This window comes from Leuresthes tenuis, unplaced genomic scaffold, assembly GCF_036924035.1.
Source record: "Leuresthes tenuis unplaced genomic scaffold, fLeuTen1.0.hap1 SCAF_6, whole genome shotgun sequence".
In the NCBI taxonomy this organism is placed as follows: domain Eukaryota; kingdom Metazoa; phylum Chordata; class Actinopteri; order Atheriniformes; family Atherinopsidae; genus Leuresthes; species Leuresthes tenuis.
In genome coordinates this window covers 23,047,002-23,068,355 of record NW_027325360.1, presented here as the reverse complement: position 1 = coordinate 23,068,355, position 21,354 = coordinate 23,047,002, and the positions used below count along the sequence as shown (strand labels likewise).

General features: G+C 39.1%; 1 protein-coding gene across 1 annotated transcript; it reads left to right on the top strand.

Annotated features, from left to right (window-relative positions):
- Nucleotides 1-423: 423 nt before the first annotated feature.
- trpm6 (transient receptor potential cation channel, subfamily M, member 6) lies at nt 424-18,720 on the top strand. Its single transcript, XM_072388275.1, has 40 exons — nt 424-719; nt 855-934; nt 1,149-1,187; nt 2,429-2,618; nt 2,907-3,120; nt 3,359-3,483; nt 3,637-3,808; nt 3,899-4,073; nt 4,600-4,723; nt 4,804-4,876; nt 5,130-5,230; nt 5,305-5,439; nt 6,106-6,159; nt 6,368-6,502; nt 6,629-6,754; nt 7,023-7,297; nt 8,433-8,661; nt 8,940-9,093; nt 9,211-9,365; nt 9,479-9,607; nt 9,861-10,112; nt 10,201-10,375; nt 11,368-11,479; nt 11,562-11,758; nt 11,866-11,998; nt 12,479-12,917; nt 13,108-13,666; nt 13,821-13,915; nt 14,095-14,197; nt 14,470-14,516; nt 14,627-14,682; nt 14,775-14,800; nt 14,921-14,971; nt 15,063-15,128; nt 15,266-15,564; nt 15,737-15,819; nt 15,895-16,100; nt 16,239-16,290; nt 16,433-16,545; nt 17,305-18,720. Exons 1-40 carry the CDS (start codon nt 702-704, stop codon nt 17,385-17,387), a joined length of 5,850 nt encoding a protein of 1,949 aa, XP_072244376.1. The 5' UTR covers nt 424-701; the 3' UTR covers nt 17,388-18,720.
- Nucleotides 18,721-21,354: the final 2,634 nt, after the last annotated feature.

Here is a 21,354-nt window from a genome sequence, read left to right as displayed (position 1 = left end):
ACACGTGTAATTATTCACATGTATGTATGTTTTTTTTTGTTTGTTTTCTTTCCACTAGTTTGAAATAAATCATGTTTTGAAGGCGTAGAAGTCCCATCTCTAAATTTCTATTCTATTTTTGGCCGTACAAAGAATATGTGAAAATACATATATGATTGGCTGTAAGTTAACAACAATGGTATTGCTGCAGACTTAGTTTGGAAAGTTTACAGAAACTTATACAAGATGTATAGAAATGTTGTATTTTGTCTAAATATCCTTAGCTTTTTGCAGAGTTTGAATTATGAATTGATATAAACATTCAGTTTTTCATAGTCAGCCAAACTCAGAACAGGACATCTGCTCATACTCAAAACACTGTGAACAACATCAGCTCTGTTTAGTATTTACTCAGTTTGAGTCTGGGTGGGAGTGCACCAGCTCTTCAACCGTGTTGACAAATCTCAGGAAAGGGATGTTTGTATGTTTCCGACAGTGCTTTCCTTAGTGACGCTATTGTTAAATCTGCCTGAGAAACTATGCAAAGACCTTAAAAAAAATAGGGAGGTATGAGGAAAGGATTGCCCAGAGGTTGAAGGAGGGGTTGAGTGTTGCAGCTCACATCCCGTCAGTGTTTTAGTTTGTAAGAGTGGAGCTGGGTTTCTGTGATGGAGAGGGACCAACAGCTAGCTACCAGCATGTAAACCTCTGTTGGCACTACAATGAGCTTCACTGAGAAGGTTACTAAATCCTTTTTCTCCAAATAACGTGTTTGTTTAGCTTGAGGATGAATTTGACAGTAAAGATGAGAACATAGTGCTTGCCTTCACCAGGATCTACTTATTTCAAGTAAATATTAGCTCTTCTTATTCCAGCCACGAAAGTCATGGATTGAGGAAACCTTCCTCAAGAGAGAGTGTGTGAAGTTTATCCCTTCCTCTTGGGACCTACACAGGTAAACTGGAATCTGATCACATTGATGTTGGAGTCCAAGTTTTTATGATTCTTGGGAGGCTGGTTTGTTTTATTGGTATCTAGTAGAGGCTTACCAGCAATGGCTGAGAGTAACATGTGTTCTGAGAACAGAGTTATTTGGCAGTCATCCCTTTTTTCCAGGAACAGCAACCATGTGGATTCTTTGGTAATTTGTTATTTCCTGTCTCTTACAGATGCAATCCAGTATGTCAAGTATGCCAAAACTTGATCAGGTATGATGAACAAAGTGTGTTTTTATGTGTGTATTTATAGCGTTGTCAGAACCGATAAATGCTAACCTACGACCCACAATCCAGTTAAGTTCTCTTTGTTATTATTGTGGGAATATTTTTGGTATGTATCCCACCCACTTCTTTGTCGCTTAAAGCTTCCGGGGTTTGCTTTCTTTCCACTTCTCTGATGTCTCAGTTTTGTCTCATACGTGCACATGTATATAAAAAAAATACATTTACAAATAACGAGCAGTTTTGGGGTAACAAATGGAGAGGAAATAACGAGAACAAATGTGAATTGTTTCAGCTGGAACATGACAAAATGAAACACTGATATGTAAACTCAAGGACAAAGGGAGGTGAGGAGGAAGGGTGGGAGACAGGAAAAGAGGAGGACTGTAGCAACCTAGCTTAATTAGTCCAATTGAGTGCCTCTATTGTCTGGGTGCCTGTCATGCCCCTGTAAATTATATGCAAACAATCCTTCCTTAATCTTTGTTCTATTTTGTTAATCTTGTTCTTCACCTAAAACCTGCTACATTTTTGTGTTATGCTCTCATTGTTGAATTTAGTAAAGTTTATAAATCCTTTAGATTTAGCAAGATTCCTGCATTGATTACCTTGACAACACAATCATAAGACACAACATTTTACACTTATATGCCTTTATTAAATACAGTGAGCGACATGAAAAAATTCTTCAACAACTTGGATTCAGATGTCTGAATTAAGGTTTGATGGGTCTCAATCCTGACAAAGTCTGCTCGGTAATTGTGACTTAACTGAAGGCCAGACCATGTTTTAAAAAACATCCTTTATTCTGAGGTCTGTTCAGAATAAATAAATAGTCATAGATTTATGTTGCAATAAATGCCTGTGTTGATAAGACCGCAATGTTTCTGACAGCAGCTTTGACAAAACAGAGTAAAAAAAACACCAAATCTTTGGTATGAAATTATTATTAATTAAATCATTAAAACAAAACATTCAGATGTTTTGGTTTGGGACTTTCCTAGGTGATAATGAAAAAAATCTCAGCAAGTCTTTTGTTTGTGTTTTTTTGGTTTATATTTAGTATTTCTCTGCACATCCTTGATGCTTGTTCAATATAAATCTTTTACCAACATGTTTGACGACCTAACTCGGAATGTAAAATATGAGTGAGTGACGCTTCTCACACAAGACCTCTGTCACGCCCTCCACCAGATTTTTTGATAAATGAAATTCTTTGTGTTGGTTAGATGTTGTTGTGGCCACCTGATGGGGGAACACTCTTGGCGAGAGTTTGTTCCCCCTCTATCCCTCTATCCTGGTCCTGGTCAGGATGCAGAAGAGAGCTGGTCCATGGAGGTTTATACCAGGGCCAGTCCCACCAACGCTTATGGGATAGTAGATTTTCAAGATACTGCCACACGTGTCTGTCGGGCCAAGGTCTGTAAATCTAACTGTAAGAGTGTTAATAGACCTGTTTGTTCAGTTTACATTGAACAATTCTGTACCTATAATTCAATTTTCCTTCACAAATGATTGCCCTAGATTGAGTGAAATGGTTGTGTAGATTTTGGTGGTTGTTTGAACTTTGATTTGCTATGGTATAAGCAGACTTTATCAAGTTGTATGAAAGCAAAGATGCTATCTACAATGGTGACAAAACAATCAGATGAGCTGCGTTTGAGTTAAGCACAAAGAGCAGTCCCAAAAAGTGCCATGATTTTCCAGTACGTTCGTGTGGCTGTGGACTCCAAGCCAGAAGCACTACTCCAGCTGATGCTGAGGGAATGGCAGATGGAGAGACCGAAGCTTCTGTTGACCGTCCAGGGAGGCTCAGAGAACTTTATCCTGCCACCAAAAGTTAAGCAGGCCTTCAGCAAGGGGCTGATCACTGCTGCCCTCAGCACAGGAGCATGGATACTTACTGATGGGATTGATACAGGTTAGTATAGGAAAGGGTTTTAGGCTATTTTGTGTAACTTTTTTGTGTAAACCAAACTCAATTTTATGGTATTGCTTGACATGTACTAATATTACACAATGGAGAAATGCCCGAAAAATACCATGATTTGGTGTGCCTGTATAGTTTTCACTTTAGTTGCATGCTATTGTAAAAGTACCTCGTGTTAGTTTTTTGGGCTGTGCGAACACAAGAGTAGCATGACTCATCTACTTTCTAGGTGTGTCTAAGTATGTCGGTGAGGCCGTGAAAATATTTGGAGGCCACGACCTGAGGAAGAGAAACACAGTTGGCGTCACACCGTGGGGAGTGATTGACAACAACACGGACCTCATTGGCCGAGATGTCAGTAATAAAATTGCATTTCTAACTGAATGAACCTGCGCTGTTTCTAATCAGTGTACCACCATGAACATGTCTCTAACATACTTTATCCTGGTGCTTTATTTCACTGTGATGGTTGGCTCTTGGTGTGACATTGCCTTAACAATGGTTCAGGTGTTCAGACCCTACCAGCCACTAGGGAACCCCTTGAGCAAGAGAGCTCGTCTTAATGGTTTCCACTCCCACTTTCTGTTGGTGGACGATGGGACGCTGGGAAAACATGGCTGTCAGCAAGGCCTCAGGAGGAAACTGGAGAAACACATCCAACTACAGAAGATACATCCTCGTGAGTTAGAGTGTGTGCATTTTGACAAGACACACAGAGAGCACACAGGTTTGGTGGATCTTTTGTCACTTTCTCTATCCTTAATTGCAGGACTGAACCAAGGAGTGCCGGTGGTGTGTGTGGTGGTGGAGGGAGGTCCAGCCATTGTGTCTACTGTGTTGGACTATGTTAGCAATGTGCCCCCTGTGCCGGTGTTTGTGTTTGAGGGCTCAGGCAGAGCTGCGGACCTGCTTGCCTTCTTACACAAACAGACTGCTAACAATAGGTATGTTGGTAGGTAATCCTAAATAGAAAGTCTTAAAGATTCAACTGGATATTTGGAATCAAACCAACAACAATGCATTTTTTAGCTTCATAGTGTTTTTCATACCTTGAAACAGCAGAGATTTCACAAATACAACTTAAAGGAAAATGGAAGTTTTGTTTCCTCATCCACAGAAATGTGATACATTTTTGGGAGAAAGATAGAATATGGAAAGGAAATGTTGACCTGTCTGATCTGTGCTAGACCAGGAGGAGTTATGTTACCACATTGTTTTTGTTTTTAACATTTTCCACTATCTTTGGTTGCAGTTTGTATGTTGGGAGGCGCCTACTATTCATTTGTTAAAATTTGATTTGATAGATTTATAAAACCACTTCTACAAATGGGATTCCTTTCCAAAAACAGGATGTGGAGGCCCTTGAACTTAAAAATGTTGACACACAAATAGAGACAGATGAACAATCAACACTGGGCTGCAGATTTAGAAGTTGTAAATTGTGACTTTGAATTCACACTCCTTGTTTAGGCAGTTGGACCCTGACATCATAGAGGACTTCCTTGTCAGGATAGCGAATGTGTTTGAAGTTGAGAGGACCGAAGCTGCTTGTCTTTACAATCTCCTCCAGCAGTGTATGGATCACAGAGATTCTGTGAGTAAAGCTGCACCTGTGATTGTGTGTGTTGTGATGGAAGACACGGACTACTCAATCAACATGTCTTTGAACAACAGATAACCATCTTTGACTCAGAGTCAGAAGACCAGATGGCCACAGATACGGCTATTTTGACTACTACTCTCAAGGGTACCTGCTTTCTGCTCTTGGTTTTGATTGTGCCTCTCTACAGACAGTTTGACACACTTAACAATGACAAATCTTTTACACTTGCAGCTGTTCTATGAGACTAACTCAAGGCTTGGTATAAATGTTCATTCATGTTATAATGAGGCTTTCCCTACTAAAATAAGTCAAAATGTCAGCCAGACATAAGGCAGATCAATCTTTGAATGCAGAAATATAAGTTGTTTTGTATGTTTTTTGTGATGAATGAAAACAGGCACTAAGGCCAGTCCAGCAGTGCAGTTAAGTATGGCTCTGGCTTGGGACCGGGCTGACATTGCACAGAAAAACATCCTGGTTTATGGACAGCACTGGCAGGTGAGACTAGCAAAGAGAATTGCAGCCTCAAGCTGTACTCTGATTACATACTATCATACTACTACTTTGTGTAGGTGGGTGCCTTGGAGCAAGCCATGTTGGATGCTCTGGTTATGGATCGTGTCAGTTTTGTCAAACTGCTGATTGACAACGGCATGACAATGAGCCGCTTCCTCACCATGGATCGCCTGGAGGAGCTCTACAATACAGTGATTATAAAATATTTATCTATATACTTATCCATGTACTCTATAATGTTTATGGCATGCCTGCTTTGACAGTCTAGTCTTACAGATTACAGATTACTTACAAATGTTTTACAGCATTTTTAAAAGAGTCACTTATACCACTGTGTTTTTTATATATATATATATATATATATATATATATATATAAACAGCAGTACTATTATTTGTATTGCTATGCTGTTTCCTTGTTCCCTCTTTTGTTCTTCTTTTGCTCACTCTTTCTTATCCAAACCCAGTGATGTCCCTTGAAATCACAGTGATGCACTGTAAAGATTTGCATCAAGACTCAATGTGTTTCATGGTCAATTGCATCCAGAGTATTTTCCCAGTTGCTGTTTGTGGATGTTGCACTGAAATCGCAGAGCTCTTTGTCAAAAACACACACTTGGCATTCTCCACTTCATCTTTATCTTTAGGGTTTTATAGCCTGTAAATTATTAATATCTCTTAAATAAAAAGTCCCTTTAAGAGACATGTTACCATCCGTATATGTCTGATATGTTCCATCTGTACATTGTGCAGCTGTGTTAGAAAGGAATTTTTTTTTCTTTCTCGCTCTGATTCCATAGTTAGTTTTATTTGCTTACTCTTCTGTTCTTTCTGAATAATAGAAATATCTTTCCCCAGCCACAGGGGCAGACTCAGCGCTTCTTGCACCACCTTGTTGAAGATGTTAAACAGGTGAGTAATGAAAGTATGGATACTATATATGGACAATTTTAAGTATACATTTTGTTACATTTATGCATAATTGTATTTCTCACAGTACAGTATATTGAGTTATATCAATTTATAGACTTTTTTTTTTTGTTTAAAAAAATCCGCCATATCTACTTTTGTGTCACAATGAATGTGCTTTTTTTGTGTGTGTGTGTGTGTTTGTGGGTAGACTTCTCTTCCCATAGGTCACCGTCTTTCGCTTATTGACATGGGCCTGGTGATAGAATACCTCAATGGAGGAGCGTACCGCAGCACCTACACTCGGAAAAACTTTCGAGCTGCATACAACTGCATGCAGGGCAAAGTGAGCATTAAGAGTTAGAACTCTGTTTTTGGCAATGTTTTTTGATGCGTTGTGTAAAAATGGTTTGAGTTGAGTTATTATTATTGAGCTTTCTCACAAATAATGCAGTCTCCTTGTTGTTTGTAGGAGGGTAGACGGGACACTTCTGGCTCCTTGTCAAAAGAAAAGCGAGGAATGAAACCAAACTCAAATAGGAACAGCAGTCTCCAGGACCTGCATTTCTTTAGAACCGCTCAGCCCTACAGACACAAGGTAGATGAAAGGATTTTTATTCAGTACGCGTCATATACTTTTAAAGGTAAAATTTTTGGTAAAATTCTCCTCCCCCTTTATAGCTCATCTATTTCGATCTGAAAAGCGCCTTTAAAACAGCTCTGTGCAAACATTTTATTTTAACAGTATATACTGTGGTAGAATATATTATTATTTAATCTCTTTTCAGGTAACCTATTGGTTGGAGTCTCTCTCAATGATTTCTTTTCCTTTTTCTTTTGTTCATACATCTAACCTGCCCATTTAGGAGCAAGATGTGTCACCTGGAAACAGTCAGGGGAAGGTGGTCGGGAGTCCAGACATTGGTGGTGGTTCACTTCTGGTTTCTTTCAACTTCAATGACCTGTTTGTATGGGCCGTCCTTCAACAGCGGCAGCAGATGGCACTGTTCCTGTGGCAACACGGAGAAGAAGCATTGGCACGGGCTATTGTGGCCTGTAAACTTTACCGCTCCATGGCCTTTGAGGCACGGGAGAGCAGCATGTACGATAACATTGCAGAGCGATTCAAGGAATATTCACTGTGAGTAAATATGGTCATGTGAAACAAATTAGTTGATCCCACAGAAATGATTCACATTTTGAACTTATTAACACCAGATCCTCTTTGACATAGAGCCTATTGATAAAATTGACAAATTTGGGTGGAACAAAATTTAAATGTAATTATTTTCATACTTTAGTTAAATTAGAAAAATCAGATGGAAAATCTATGCACACCACTACATTTATCACATCTTTAAATTCATGGAATAGAAAATGTCTTTTCCAAGTCAGCTCCCAGTGGTTTGAGGATCCCAGTGGAGTGACATGTGAAACCTGTCTTCTTTAAACCTCTTGTCTTGATAAGTCTTTTTTTTTTCTACTACCACCGTGGTGGTTATGCTTTTATTTGAAATAAATAATTTCATATAAAGACAAATCTTTCCCAAATTATCCAACTTTGGCAGCTCTAGCTGATTGTTTGATTAAAAAAAAAAAAAGATCTAAATTTCCTGCAGCTAACTCCTGCAGCTATTGGTGTCAAAGTACACGAGTCTACACTAAGAGATCGGACAAATTTGACCTGCATGCAAGGAATGCCATGAAAAAGCCTTTCTTGTTAAAAGGAAAAGAGAACAACTGCAATTTGACTGACAACCTGTAGGTGGAGACCAGGTCTTTCTTTTAATTAATTAGCTGTGGACAGACGAAATAAAAATTGCTGTTTTTGCTACTGTAACAGTTGTGAAGAACATATTTTCTTATTTTCTGCAAAAAATCTTGTCCCATCTGTGAAGTGTGGTGGTAAAGGGTGTTAATGTTTTGGGTCTCTTCTCCGTCCTATGGCTGCATCAGTCTTGTGGTTTTTTTTAAAGAAAATATACCACCTTTCTATGTAGACACTGTATCAAATAAGATTAAATGTTTCCTTGTCCAGATGTCAAAAAAGCCAACAGTTTCACAGGACTTTATGTTACTGTGTGTCAAATGGTCTATGGATACAAACCATCTTTGAATTCCAGGCTAGTCCATTCATATTAGATTTAGTCCTGTGTTTAGATTTTTTGTACTTTTACTGCTGAGTTTTTTGATTGTATTTTTTCTCCACTATTATGGGCTACATGTTATTGTTTCTATGAATGTGAGAGCATCTCTGTTCTTTCTCTGTGTGTCAGTGAATTTGGTCAGCTGGCAGTGGATGTGTTGGATTGTGCATTTCGGCAGAGTGAGCAAATGGCCATGAAACTGTTAACCTCTGAGATGGAAGCATGGAGCCACTTCTCCTGTCTGCAGATGGCTGTCTCCTCATGCCATAGACCATTTGTCTCACACTCCTGCACACAGACCCTCCTCACAGATCTCTGGACTGGTCCTCTCAACATGAGAAAAAGCTCCTCTTTGAAGGTAAAAATTGCTGAAGATGAGAAATATACAAGACAAAAATAATATAAGCTTTTTACCTGTAATGTTGCCTCTGAGTACAGTTATTGTTTTATACTAGTTTTTTAATGTATTTTTTTAATTTGACTATAAAGCTAATGTGTGTACTTTGTTTGTTATAATTAATTAAAATAATTCATTATGATTAAAAAACTTTGCTTAATAAAGCCTATATAATAAGGTATAATTTCCTGATGTTTGTTAATAGTTCTGGAAACTTACACGCTATTTCTGTGCCAAAGATCATTTTAAGTCTTCTCCTACCCCCTGCCATCTTGCTGCTGGAGTTTAAAAGCAAAGCTGAAATGTGCCATGTACCTCAGACCCATGAAGCAATGCTGTTTGGTCTTGACTCTGTCAAGTCACCACCAACCACAGAGGGATCTGATCACATGGTAAAGTGCCAGTGGTGCGCTTATCCAGCACTATTTTCAAAGCTGAATAAAACACTCTACAATGTTAGTATCACACCTTTCATGCCTTGGCTTACGTTCTCTTCCCTTGTCTTATGGGATAATCAGGATGCAGAGCGAGGCCTCTCCTTCCATGACAAATATCTTGGTCCTGTGTCAGAAACTGTGTCCAGTGTAACTGTCCAGTGTCTGTCCTGGGTCACAAGACTCTATGATTTCTACACAGCTCCTGTTGTCAAGTTCTGGTTTCACACAGTGCGTGGCATGTTTCATGTTAAGTTAGTGAAAAATATCTGTAATATCTTTAAACTTATTAACGAGATAGTGCTTGTTTTGTCACAGCATCTTTGTCCCTGTCTCGATTTTAGATGTCCTACTTGGCTTTTCTGATGTTGTTCTCCTATGTGGTCCTGGTCAAAATGGAGGATCAACCCAGTGTTCAGGAGTGGCTGGTCATTGCCTACATTGTGTCCACTGCAGTGGAGAAAACCAGAGAGGTGCGTGATTTAACAGAGGGGCACGTTCATTTATTTTGATTCCTCATCCTTTGTGTAATGTTTTACTATTTTTGTGAAGCTGAGTATATGTTGGAGTCCCATTTTCTGGAGATGACAATACTAAATAAGTATGATTTTGAAGATGATAAAAGTCTGCACTCTAGATAACAAGTAAATATATAACATTGTATTTGATGGTACAGTACATTTTAATACTACAGTACAAAAGTATCAAAATCCACCTCTTCTTCAGGTCCTAATGTCTGAGCCGAGGAGCCTGAACCAGAAGCTGAAGATATGGTTCTCAGAGTATTGGAACATTTCAGATTTTGTTGCTATCCTCCTTTTTCTGGTTGGACTTGCAATGCGTTGGCAAGCTAATCCCTACCAGACTGCGGGACGCATTACATATTGTCTGGACATCATCTTCTGGTTTGTCAGGGTGATGGATCTGTTGGCTGTCAATCAGCATGCAGGCCCTTACCTCACCATGATCACTAAGATGGTAGGTAAAAACTGTGCTCACTTACACATTGATAGTTGAGAAGTGTGTGTTTTAGTGACTCCCCTCTCCTCTCTTTGTGTGTTCCCAGACCAGAAATATGTTCTTTATTGTGGTGATGATGGCAATAGTGCTGCTGAGCTATGGGGTGTCCAGGAAGGCCATCCTGTCTCCAGATGAGGAGCCATCGTGGAGCCTAGCCCGTGACATAGTCTTCAAGCCCTACTGGATGATCTTTGGAGAAGTCTATGCAGATCAGATAGATTGTAAGTGCCTTGAAAGAAAATTCTGGATACTTATTAACTAGTGTTCAGTGAAAGAAATATAATTTCACTGCAAAGTTTAGCAATAGAATCTCATGATGTGTTTTGGTATTGCTTCAATTTTTTAGGTAGCAGATCTTAATGACAAATTACCCTTAACCATGTGAGTTAAGGGCATGCAGAATCTTTCTGCATGTATTGTTTCTGATGTATTGTCCATTCAACTCACCTTTTTTACTGTGTGTGTTACTTTCTGCAGTATAGATATGGATGGGATGGATATCATTTGCATCTTGAGGCTCTGATCACTTAAATTAATGCAACCGTTGAGGCTGCATGCATGCAAAATAAAATGAGAAAGGAAAGAGATTTTCAAGCAGAGGTTCTGGTGCCAACGGAGAAAACGTTTTCCTGCTCTGACTGTTTTTGTGCCATATCATAGTCTTTGTCAAAATCTAGAAGGATTGACAATTCTTTGCATGAGTAGGCACAAAAAATAAGGCGAGAATGTTTTCAAAACTGTCATATCTCACTTTATCAACTCCACACGAATGCAATAAACAACACATCATTCTCTGCCTTAGAAATAGCACTAATTCAAGTTTTTCAAGGTATTTAGCAGGAATGGTTATTTGCTGCTATCAATGACCAGCTAGTGAGATCAGAGCTAGAGCACATACTGGAGCTATCTGTGTTCTCCTTTTCGCTGTTGAGACAATTTTTTACTTTTGCTGCTTGTTTGTGGTCATGGTCACGATACTGAATGAACACAGAACTCATCTCTCCGATGGTCTTGTGTGAGGAATAAGAGTCTAAACACACCTGCAATGCTTAAATCATTTGCATGGTGCTGCTATAATGAAAGTATTCTACATTCGGACATTACTGCATTTGTGACGTGTGGATAATAAACATAACTGAGCCATTAACTCATAAGTGAACCAGTGTTTTATAGTTAATGAAGGTTTAACATCTGTGTGTTTGTGTACCAACAGCATGTGACAAAAATCAATGTCCGCCTGCGTTCTTCCTTACACCATTCCTCCAGGCCGTCTATATGTTCTTCCAGTATATCATCATGGTCAACATTCTCATTGCCTTTTTTAAGTAAGCATGTTTGATTTGACAAATCTCAATTATTTGGTGCGGCAAAAGAATACTATGTGAATAAATATTGTCTTCCTAACAGCAACATCTACTTTGACATGGCATCAACATCCAACAAGTTGTGGAAGTACAACCGTTACCGCTACATAATGACCTATCAGGAGAGGCCATGGCTCCCCCCACCCCTCATCCTCCTCAGTCACATAGGTCTCATTTTGAAAGGCATCTATGGGAACTTTAGAGGAGATGCTGAGCGGGAAGAGAGAGGCTCTGGGCTAAGTGAGCACTGCAGGATAGATATTGTGGGGGAGACAACTAATTTTGCTTTTGTTATTATTTACAGTCGCCTTCAAAGAAAGTAAAGCCACTTCTTCTGTCTTTATTAGAGCTCTATCTGGGCCATGAGGATCGAAAAAAGCTGCACGAGTTTGAGGAGAAATGTGTAGAGGCCTACTTTCATGAGAAGAGTGAAGGTCCCCACAGCAGTCAAATGAAAAGGATCAGAGCCACGGCTGAGAGGTTTGATTGATATTCTCAGATACATTTTTAATAGCCAAGACAGTCAAGACTATAGAGTGTGCTATAAAAATGGCCGTGTCTTATTTTGTGCTATCTGCAAAGGTGACCTTAAAGATAAATCACAGATAGTGAAGAGAATGTGTAAATGACTTAAGATGATCTGGAGATTTAAAAAAAAAAAACTGATTTCAAATGACTTATATATTCAGGATAAGGAGATGCAAAACATTTATATTTGTAGTCCCACTTTGTCTCTTTTTGTTCAAAGTATGGGTTTCTGTTTTAAATGTGACAGTATTTTTCTAAATGTCAGAATAAACTCTTAAGTCTGCTGTGAATCACTTAAAAAAAATCCCACTGTGACACATGCATGAGTTAATAGGCTATTGTTCTAGCGATTTTTATAAGTAACATGATTGAAATAAGGAAAAAAATGATTCAGTCTGATAAAGATTTTTATCTTTTTTGTTGTTCCACTAGAGCGGAAGAGATGGGTGGGATAGTGAACGAGGTCTCAGAGAAGGTCAACTTTATTCAAGACAGCCTGTCAGAGTTAGACTGTCAGCTGGGTCAGCTCCAGGACCTCTCGGCGCAGGCTGTGGACACCCTCACTCTGCTGTCTGCTTCTGACAGCCTACATCAGGAAGAGGCACGTCTGGCTCAGTGTCGGCTTATCACAACATCCCGGCACGTCCACCCTCACAGCTGGACCCTCCCACGCAGTATGGGAACAGACTCTGATGTTTCTAATATGCGGCGACTGATGGTCAAATCCTGTAAAAGTACCCCGCCTTCCTTGCTAAAGGGCTCTGCTCTAGCAGCAAGCAGGGTAACATATCAGGAATGCCACGTAGGAACCAGAGGAAATAAAAAAGGAAGACATGAACATGCCAAAGAGGAAGAGGAAACTGCAAAGGAGGTAGCTATGGTCTCTTTGAAATTTTCATTTTCATTTTCATGATATTGGCTCAGATGATGCCAAATTGATTTGTGTGCGTGTGTTTGTCTGATTTGGGGAAGGGGAATGAAATTATTACATCATAGTTGATTACTTTAGCAATTTAAAATGTTTGGTTTAAAAAGATATTTGTTTTCTATCGGACTCACAGTCTGCTCCTGTTGATCATCCTGGTGAGAAGTGGTTGGGAGTCTCAAAATCTGTGTCACATACTTCCCTGTCTCACTTTGTGAGGGATCAGACGCCATCTGAGTCATGTGAATCATCCCGCTGTGGGTCTCCCCTCTCTCCCAGAGGCTTGGGATCACCACATCATAGACTCTGGACATGTGACCCCTATCTGTATCCGAGTCAGGAAGAGATATCCATGAAGGAGGGAGAAGAAGAAGAGGAGGAGCAAGGCGACAAAGAGGAAGTGCAAGAAGGGGAAAGAATTCAGGAAGAGCTGTCCAACATGGACAGCAGTCAACCAAGTTTTCGGTCCAGACTTTCCAGCCAGTGGAAAAGACCCACAATATCACCCAGGTGGGCATACATGCCCAGAGACCGTCCCTATGGAAACTGCAGGTCTCTTTCTTCCAGCATGGAGAATATGACTTTCTCTGTCGCACCCGTCTCTTCGTCTCTTAATCAGCCAATGAACACTGAAGGAATGTCTGGTCGGAGGGGCTTTAGCAATGATGCATCTCTACAGTGCAGCAGGAACCAAGGTATTCTTGTCTTGTGCTTGATGAAAAGAGGAGAAAGGCTCACTACCAACTGTTGTGTACATTATGTCCACTTTTGTGTACTGGGATTTTGTGTTATCATGCAACCAAATGCTCAGATTATGATAACAGATTATGCGTTTCTTTGTTTATGCAGAGTGGTCCAAGTCCTCTGACTTCACTCAGGTCCTGGACAAAGGCAAAAGCCACAACAGGAAGACAGTGAAGATAAAAGAGAGCACTCCAGCTACAGTAATGTGAAACAAGATATCTTTTTACGAGCATACTGTTGACATTTATGTCATTTATAACCCCAGAAATGACTGGTTTAGTAAGATGCTAAACATTGCATGGATCATAAAACCAAGTCTTTGCTAACTTTTTTTATATTCGGGACCTGTTTCCATGTTCTTACTTTTGTTGGAAAATAGGTAGCCATGAAGTCTCACTTATCTGATGCTTCAGGGAGAAGGCACCGGAGGTTTGTAGGAGAACCTACATGTTGGTCAGCTTCAACCAGCCTCAATCAGCTCAGTAAGGACCCAGCAAGCCATTTATTTTAAGTACTTGCATGTTAGTAAGAGCGTCCAACCAGGAAGTGTAAGGTTTGGTGATCCCCTTGTGTCAAGTGGCACAAGAAGAATAAGGTGAAGAAGAGTGTTTTATAAAATGACTGTTGCTTTGTCACATTAATTATTTTCAGGCATCAGTATAAATACATACTGTTTATAGATTACCAACAGTATCTAGATTTGTTTTAAAGATTGAATAATTGCTAATAATTAATAATGTCTATATTGTTACAGATTTGGATCCCACAGATTTGTTGCAGAAGCGGGTGTTTTCCCATCAGGTAAATTCTTGCTGAATTGTAGGATATGCTGTTGTGACATAAGAAAAATATTGAGACAATACAACATGTTTTGGGGATATTCCTCTGATTATTGTTGAATTGACCTATAGGACATGACTCATTCAGCAATGAACAGCAGGGCAAAATCCATGAGCCGAAGGTCTTCGTAAGTCTTCCTTTGTTCTGGGCTTCTATGCTTACCGCGACTTTAAAAATACTTTGATCCAAATAATTTTTTTCTTTATGTCTGTGATGCAGTTTACAGAGTGGTGTTGCACCTGAAGGTATTTCCAAACTTGAATACATTTCCTATACAATATATGTTCATACAAATATTTTTTTTTTTGTATTTTGAGATATGTGGTAAAGTTTTTAATCATATCCCTTTACCTTGTTTGCCAAAGCCAAGAGCTCCACCCTCCAGTCCAGTGACAATTTGTACCCACATTATTCAGGTATTTACTGTATTCAGAAAATTAAGGTTTTCTGAGACTTCCCTCATTCTGTATGCAGTTTTGATAGTGTTATATCTTATTGTGTTATCAGCCATGGAAAGAAACAATCTGATGAGACTGGCTCACACCATCCCTTTCACTCCTGTTTCCATTTTTGGTAACTTTCTTACTTGTTGTTTAGAGTTACATTATGTCTTGTTTATTAATGTTCTTTGATTGACAAAAAAATATGTCTCTAGAATTTCTTAACATTTCTGTCCATGGACTCCATTGAGGTTTCCTCATTATTTGCAGGAGGTGAAGAGGTGAGCATCTATTCTCTGGATGAAGTACCCTCTGACACTGACCCTGAATCCACCTTAGTCTCTTCCTGGTCCTCCCGAGGCCATTCTGCCATGCTGCAGCCACTCTTCAGTGAAGAGGGCTCTCTAGATGGGGGTCTCCGAAAGGGATACAGAATGCTTTGTACCTGGTCAGAACAGGATGCGTTCAAGCCTGGTCTTGTATATGTGGTCAAAGCCTTTAAGCCTGAGGTAGTTCGTGCCTGGCAAAGGTACTTCCATGGTAGCACTGCACTGCAGCTTTGCTTAAGGGTAAGTGTTCCAAAATACTATAAAAAGCATTTTACCAAGGAAATACTGAACCAGCTATACATTTCATGAATGCAGCAGCACTGCCATTTACCAAAATTTCACCTCAAATTTCCTTCATCTTCATAAAAATCAGTCAATCAACAGTGTGATAAACTTTTTGACATTTTTAAAGGAGATCCAGCAGCAGCGAGCAGCCCAGAAGATGATGGAAGTGTTTAACCACATCAAACCTGATGATATGCACCACTCACCAAGGTGTGCAAGGCTTTTTCTCCCATGTTTATCTGCATGTATTTGCCTTTGCATGTGACTTCCTTTTCTGTCCACCAGCTTTCTAGATGTATCACTGGTCCTTTGGCATTCTAATGGCCAGTGGCTAACTATTGAAGAGAACATGACCGGTGACTTCAGGAAATACAATAACAACACAGGAGAAGAGATCACCCCCTGCTGTTCATTGGAGGACCTGCTGCTAGCATTCTCCCACTGGACATATGAGTACTCACGCAGAGAGCTGCTGGTGCTAGATATACAAGGCAGATACTTTTACTCTGCGTGTTTGTGGCATGACTGCATACGCTTGCTTTTGTGAGCTGTTGAGTGTGTATCTGAAGTATTTTCTTCCTCTCTGTCTTTATTCTATGTTTTTCATTCCTTTTTACTGTTGTTGTCAGGAGTGGGAGAGGAGCTAACTGATCCAACTGTCATCATGGCAGACGACCAAAGGTACGATAACAGTTTCTGCCAAATGTATCATCAGCAACATCTAGTTTCAGATTTGGTTCATCTCTGATTGTAGAGTTTCACATTATGTGATATGTGCTGACGATGGACATCGCTGCTCTCATGTTGTCGGTCATTATTGCAGTGGTAGCAGGGGTGACATGCTTTTTGGTCCTGATAACCTTGGTGATGCTGCCATCAATGGTTTCCTGCAGAAACACTTTTGCAATTTCTCCTGCCGCAAGCTGGGCCTAAAAGGTATGAGAAGCCCTTTTTTTTTAGTAGAAACAAACAAATCACAAAAAATGGGATTTTTAAATACATGAAAAGTACATTTGCTCTCTTATTGACTGTGTAATATGTGGACTAGCATTTACAAAGGATTTTTTTTCTCAGTATGTACTTATTTCTCCTGTGTTCATGTGCGTATGCAAGTATTTGTATGTCACCTCTGTGTCGTCACTCAGGAGGCCTACTTGGCTCTGAGAGAATTCCCCAACAACTTCAAATGAAGACAGCACACACCAACAGCCAGCTAATTAAGCTGCGAGTCTTCGTTTATTTCTATAACAGCAGTAGTGTTGGAGACATAGGGGTGGGCCCGGCTTTGTGCGTTGAGCTGTGCGGCGTTTGATTACATATTAATCATTTCTTTGTGCTGGCAATGTGCTACTGAGACATAGCTTTGATTAGCTATTAATTAATGTCTCTTGGTAGACGCTATACCGGCATCTAGAGGATAACTGCGCGGAAAGAAACTGAGCTCAATAACAAACAAGCCCAGCAAACAAACAAGCAAACGCAAACACTCAGACACAGTTGTTTTGATATTTCAAAGGTGCATTGTGTTTCCTCTTCCTTGTCTTGTGTCCTCTCCAAGATTTCTCCAACAAATCAAACCAAATTATTCATGCTGGATGCATGGACTTCCTCCCGGTCCTGTCAGTATTCTCTTTCTTGTGGTAATGACTGTGTTATTGGAGTGACACGTCGCTAACTGATGTTTCTGTTGTTCAGATTTAAGGAGCAGTTCGGGCAGCTGCGAGAACAGCAGTGAGGGAGAGTCGATATCTGGGAATGAAGATGAAGCCAGCGTTTAACCTTTGATCCAGGAAACAGGGGAAAAAAGGCACTGTTTTTTATAAAGGTGTTTTTCTAAAATACTCTCATGGTGTCCACTGTCAGGCCTGATTTGTTTACAGTGAAAACACAAAGATAATTGAGTAACATCAGAGGTCTGTTAACAGACACCAGATTTGGAGGATTATTGTAATTTGTATGAAGGTCTGTAATAGACAACTTTCAGGATAATGGCAGAGCTGTGGGATAATGTTTGATACTTTTCTTTTTGTCATTACACTGTATATTGTGAATCCTAATGTAAAATACAAAGAAAATGTGACAGCTTTTTCTAAATAACTATTTTTTGTATTTGTTCATAAGGAATTATTTGGACAATAATTTTATATATCAATTTACAGGGATGAAATTGCTCTGTTCACTTGAAGGAAAAACATATAGAGATAATATGCATGAGTCAGAAAAGCAAGGCAAAAATGCACCCATAAAATTTCTTTTATTTTTTTCTTCCCACAACAAAATGTCTACAAAAGCGATAAAATATAGAATTTAACAAAAATCACTTCAGACCTTCACATTGTATGTACAACTCAAAGGATTCACTAAGGCCCCTGCATAGCTCTGAACGTCAACCCAGTCTGATCCAACAGTTTGGGGCATTTCTGACTCTCTTCAATGCAAATGTGTGCACTCTTTTGTTTTATTGTTAAGATGAAAACTCTACAGCATTTATCTTGATTTTTTTTTTTTAGTAGAGTTAGTTCAGAGTTCAGCAGAGTCCCACAAAAATGGGGAAAAAAACAAAGCATCAAATGTAAAAATGTTTTGACAGTGTAAGCAAATACACATTTTCCTTGGAGTTCCCATTTTTTGATTGGTTTCTCATGTAAACTCACACAGTAAAGCATCTACGCCCCACTCTGCCAATCCTTCCTCTCCTCACTAGCTATGGCACTTTGAAAACAAACAAAATGTCTTTTTAAATTTTTATTTTTTTTATTGTCTTGTTTTGTTAGTCCTGTGTAAAAGAGGTTCTGTAACCCAAGCACCTTTCAGGTTTCAGTTACAGATTGCTACATTTTGTTTTATTTGCTCTTGCTGGGATGCAAAGACATTCTAAACAATAAATTAACAATTTTAAATGCTGCTCCAATTGCACACATGTGTAATGCATCAAGAAAGTTTACAAAGCATTGGTAGAGCAAACATGATCTCGTCTCACTCTCTTTTCGGTCCCACGCACACTCACACCCACACAAGTTTTCATAGGGAAGGGAGAAGGAGGTTTGGAGTGTATTTGACAAAGCGTATGAAATACGTTTCAAACCAAGTGTAATAAAAACGTCTGCACAATATATTTGAGTTGTCGCATTGAATGACAATTACTCTTGTGCGCTCCACAATGTCATTCTGTGTTGATGGAGTAGTAAAGGCGCGTGATGCGTTCAGCCCCTCACACTGAACAGGCTACTCCATAACATTCAGAATAGATACCCCTTCCCACATTGTTCCCTCCCACATCAGGTAGAGGATTCTAAATCTGGTTGACTAAGGCCAGTTCAGAAAGGGCCATCCACTGACTGATAATATTAATTCACACATTCAGAGGGTTGGGAAAAAAAACAGCTTTCAAATCCAACAACAAATTTTAAATTGGTTGTGTATAAATTAGAGCATTTTATTAAAAAAAATCTTTCAGCTTGTGAGAAAAAAGCTTTGAAAAGGTGTGAAATTTGCCCTAAACTGATTTCCCACCCTGCCAAAAAAAAGTCTCCCCAGAAAACCCACATTATCATAAGAGGAGAAAACACAAATAAGCCCCAAATGTTTCATTGCAATGAAACGCCATGCAAATAGAACAGAACAACAATAGGCTAATAGTAATAGAAGAATAGTAGTCATAATAAGAACAATAATAATAGTAAATAGTAATAAAATAAAAAATAATCTTACAATGCAAACATGACAGTAGTAAATGTCTCCAGTTCTTATTGCTACATTATCTTACTTACAGTGTTGGTTACCACTTGTTCTTGCCAGCACATCCCCCTCGCAACCCAACTCCACCCCTTTGATTCACAGTCTAATGAGGGAAAACAAAAATATCACACACAAAAACTTCATTTTCAGAGTTGGAATTCACTGTCCCACGGGGTGTTGTGATGGCGTTTAAATCACAGCTTACTAATGGACTTCCCTCACTGTCCTCAAAGCAGCAAAAGAAGCCGTAAACATGAGCATACAGTGGTGACAAGAGCACAATGATGTATTTTTGTTTTGTGGTGTAAAGATGATTGTCCTACAGTCTGGGTCTCTGCAGAGATATGGACAGTGAATTCATGCTCTATACACACGCTCACTCGCGCGCAAACACACACATACATAAATATATGCCTATAAAGCCTTGTCTGGGCAGATTACATTGCTGGCATACATTTGTGGTGTATGCCATCGTTATCCTAAAAAGTTTTTCTTTTATAATTCATTTTTTTGTAAATTTTTTAAAATATTATTCCCTCTTTAATGCAAAGTCAGAATAAGAACTGCTCCCTGAGAGATGCTATGTAGTGCATCGAGTCTTAATGAGCAAGTGATTGTCTGTAAGGTCACTGGCCTCTGATTTGTGTTCGGGTCTGAAGTCAACGGAAAGTTGCTGCACTTTGGAGGAACTAGTAAATGGATCGCTGACACAGCGTGGAGCAGTTGGATGTGGATCGCTAACAGTTAGCATTGCGAGTTCCTCCATAGTGTCAACAATTTTTTTTGCCTACAAGGAAAAAAAAACATTTACACTTGGATAATAATGTTTAGGGTCCCAGTGTTTCTAATGTTAATGGATAGATTACTTGTTTGACTGTCTGTACCTGTAAGAAGTGGAAGATTTGGCCATTGTACAAAAATAATTTGCAAATATGAGAGACCTTTAGTGAGGTCTCCATTTTTAGTACTTACGGTCAGTTTCCACTATTTATGGCATTTAACAATAAAGCAAAAAAAAACCCCCAAAAACCTGTCTTTGATTGAAAAAAATAAAAAAGCAAAATTGTTATGTTTAATATGTATTTATGTAATAAACAAAAAAATTCCTTCAGCTGATTAATTTTGCTGTGTAGAGTCCCTTATTTTGGTTAATGGCTCATTTTGATTGTGCTGAGATTTCCTGTTGCTCATCAGTGATCTCTCTGCAAAAGTAATGCGTACAGAGCATCTAATGGATGTTTGCAGAAACCCCTAATACATGTATCCACAGTGATTTTCAGATTGTTCCTTCATAAGAAAAGACAGTGACAAACCTATGCCCATATGGGATAAATGCCCAGTAAAGCAAGTGTGATTTTACAGTGTCCAAATACTAGCAAACAATTACAGTCTGTAACTGCTTCCAGTTATGGAATGAGTAAGTGGAAAAAAAGTGATTGTCAATCACGACTTTCTGTATAAATGGCTAATGTTTTACTTCAGCTGCTAATGATGTTTAGGTCAGTAGAGGCTACTCTTTCTTCACATTTTTCAGTCAGTGCTCTGTCCCCAGATTGCATTGTAACACACTGAAAATGGTGCAGAGTCTGAGGTTGAATGAATTCCATCCATAGAGATGATTGTTAGACATTATCATTGATCAAGAGTGAAATATAGTGCATCTTAGTTACAACTGCTATCCTGTTTTGAACAGCTTAAAAAAAAAGGGTTAAGGAGGAAAGATGAGGAATAAGATCAGGAATGCAGTACGAAAGTTATTGCTCTTTAAAGAAAGGGTCCAACATATTCACAGCCCAGAGTGACATCCATGGACTGGATTGTGCAAAAAGGAGGATGAGGGCATACAGCACTCATACAGATGTTAAAAATTTGAAAGTTTATTTCTAAATCAAGTCTGCCTTCATTTGGTCACTTTTTTTCAGATTATAAATAAATGTTTTTTAAGTGACTTCTATCCACTTCTGTCTGCCAAAGCATAATGTCAAGGTCCTGATTAATTAAAAGCAG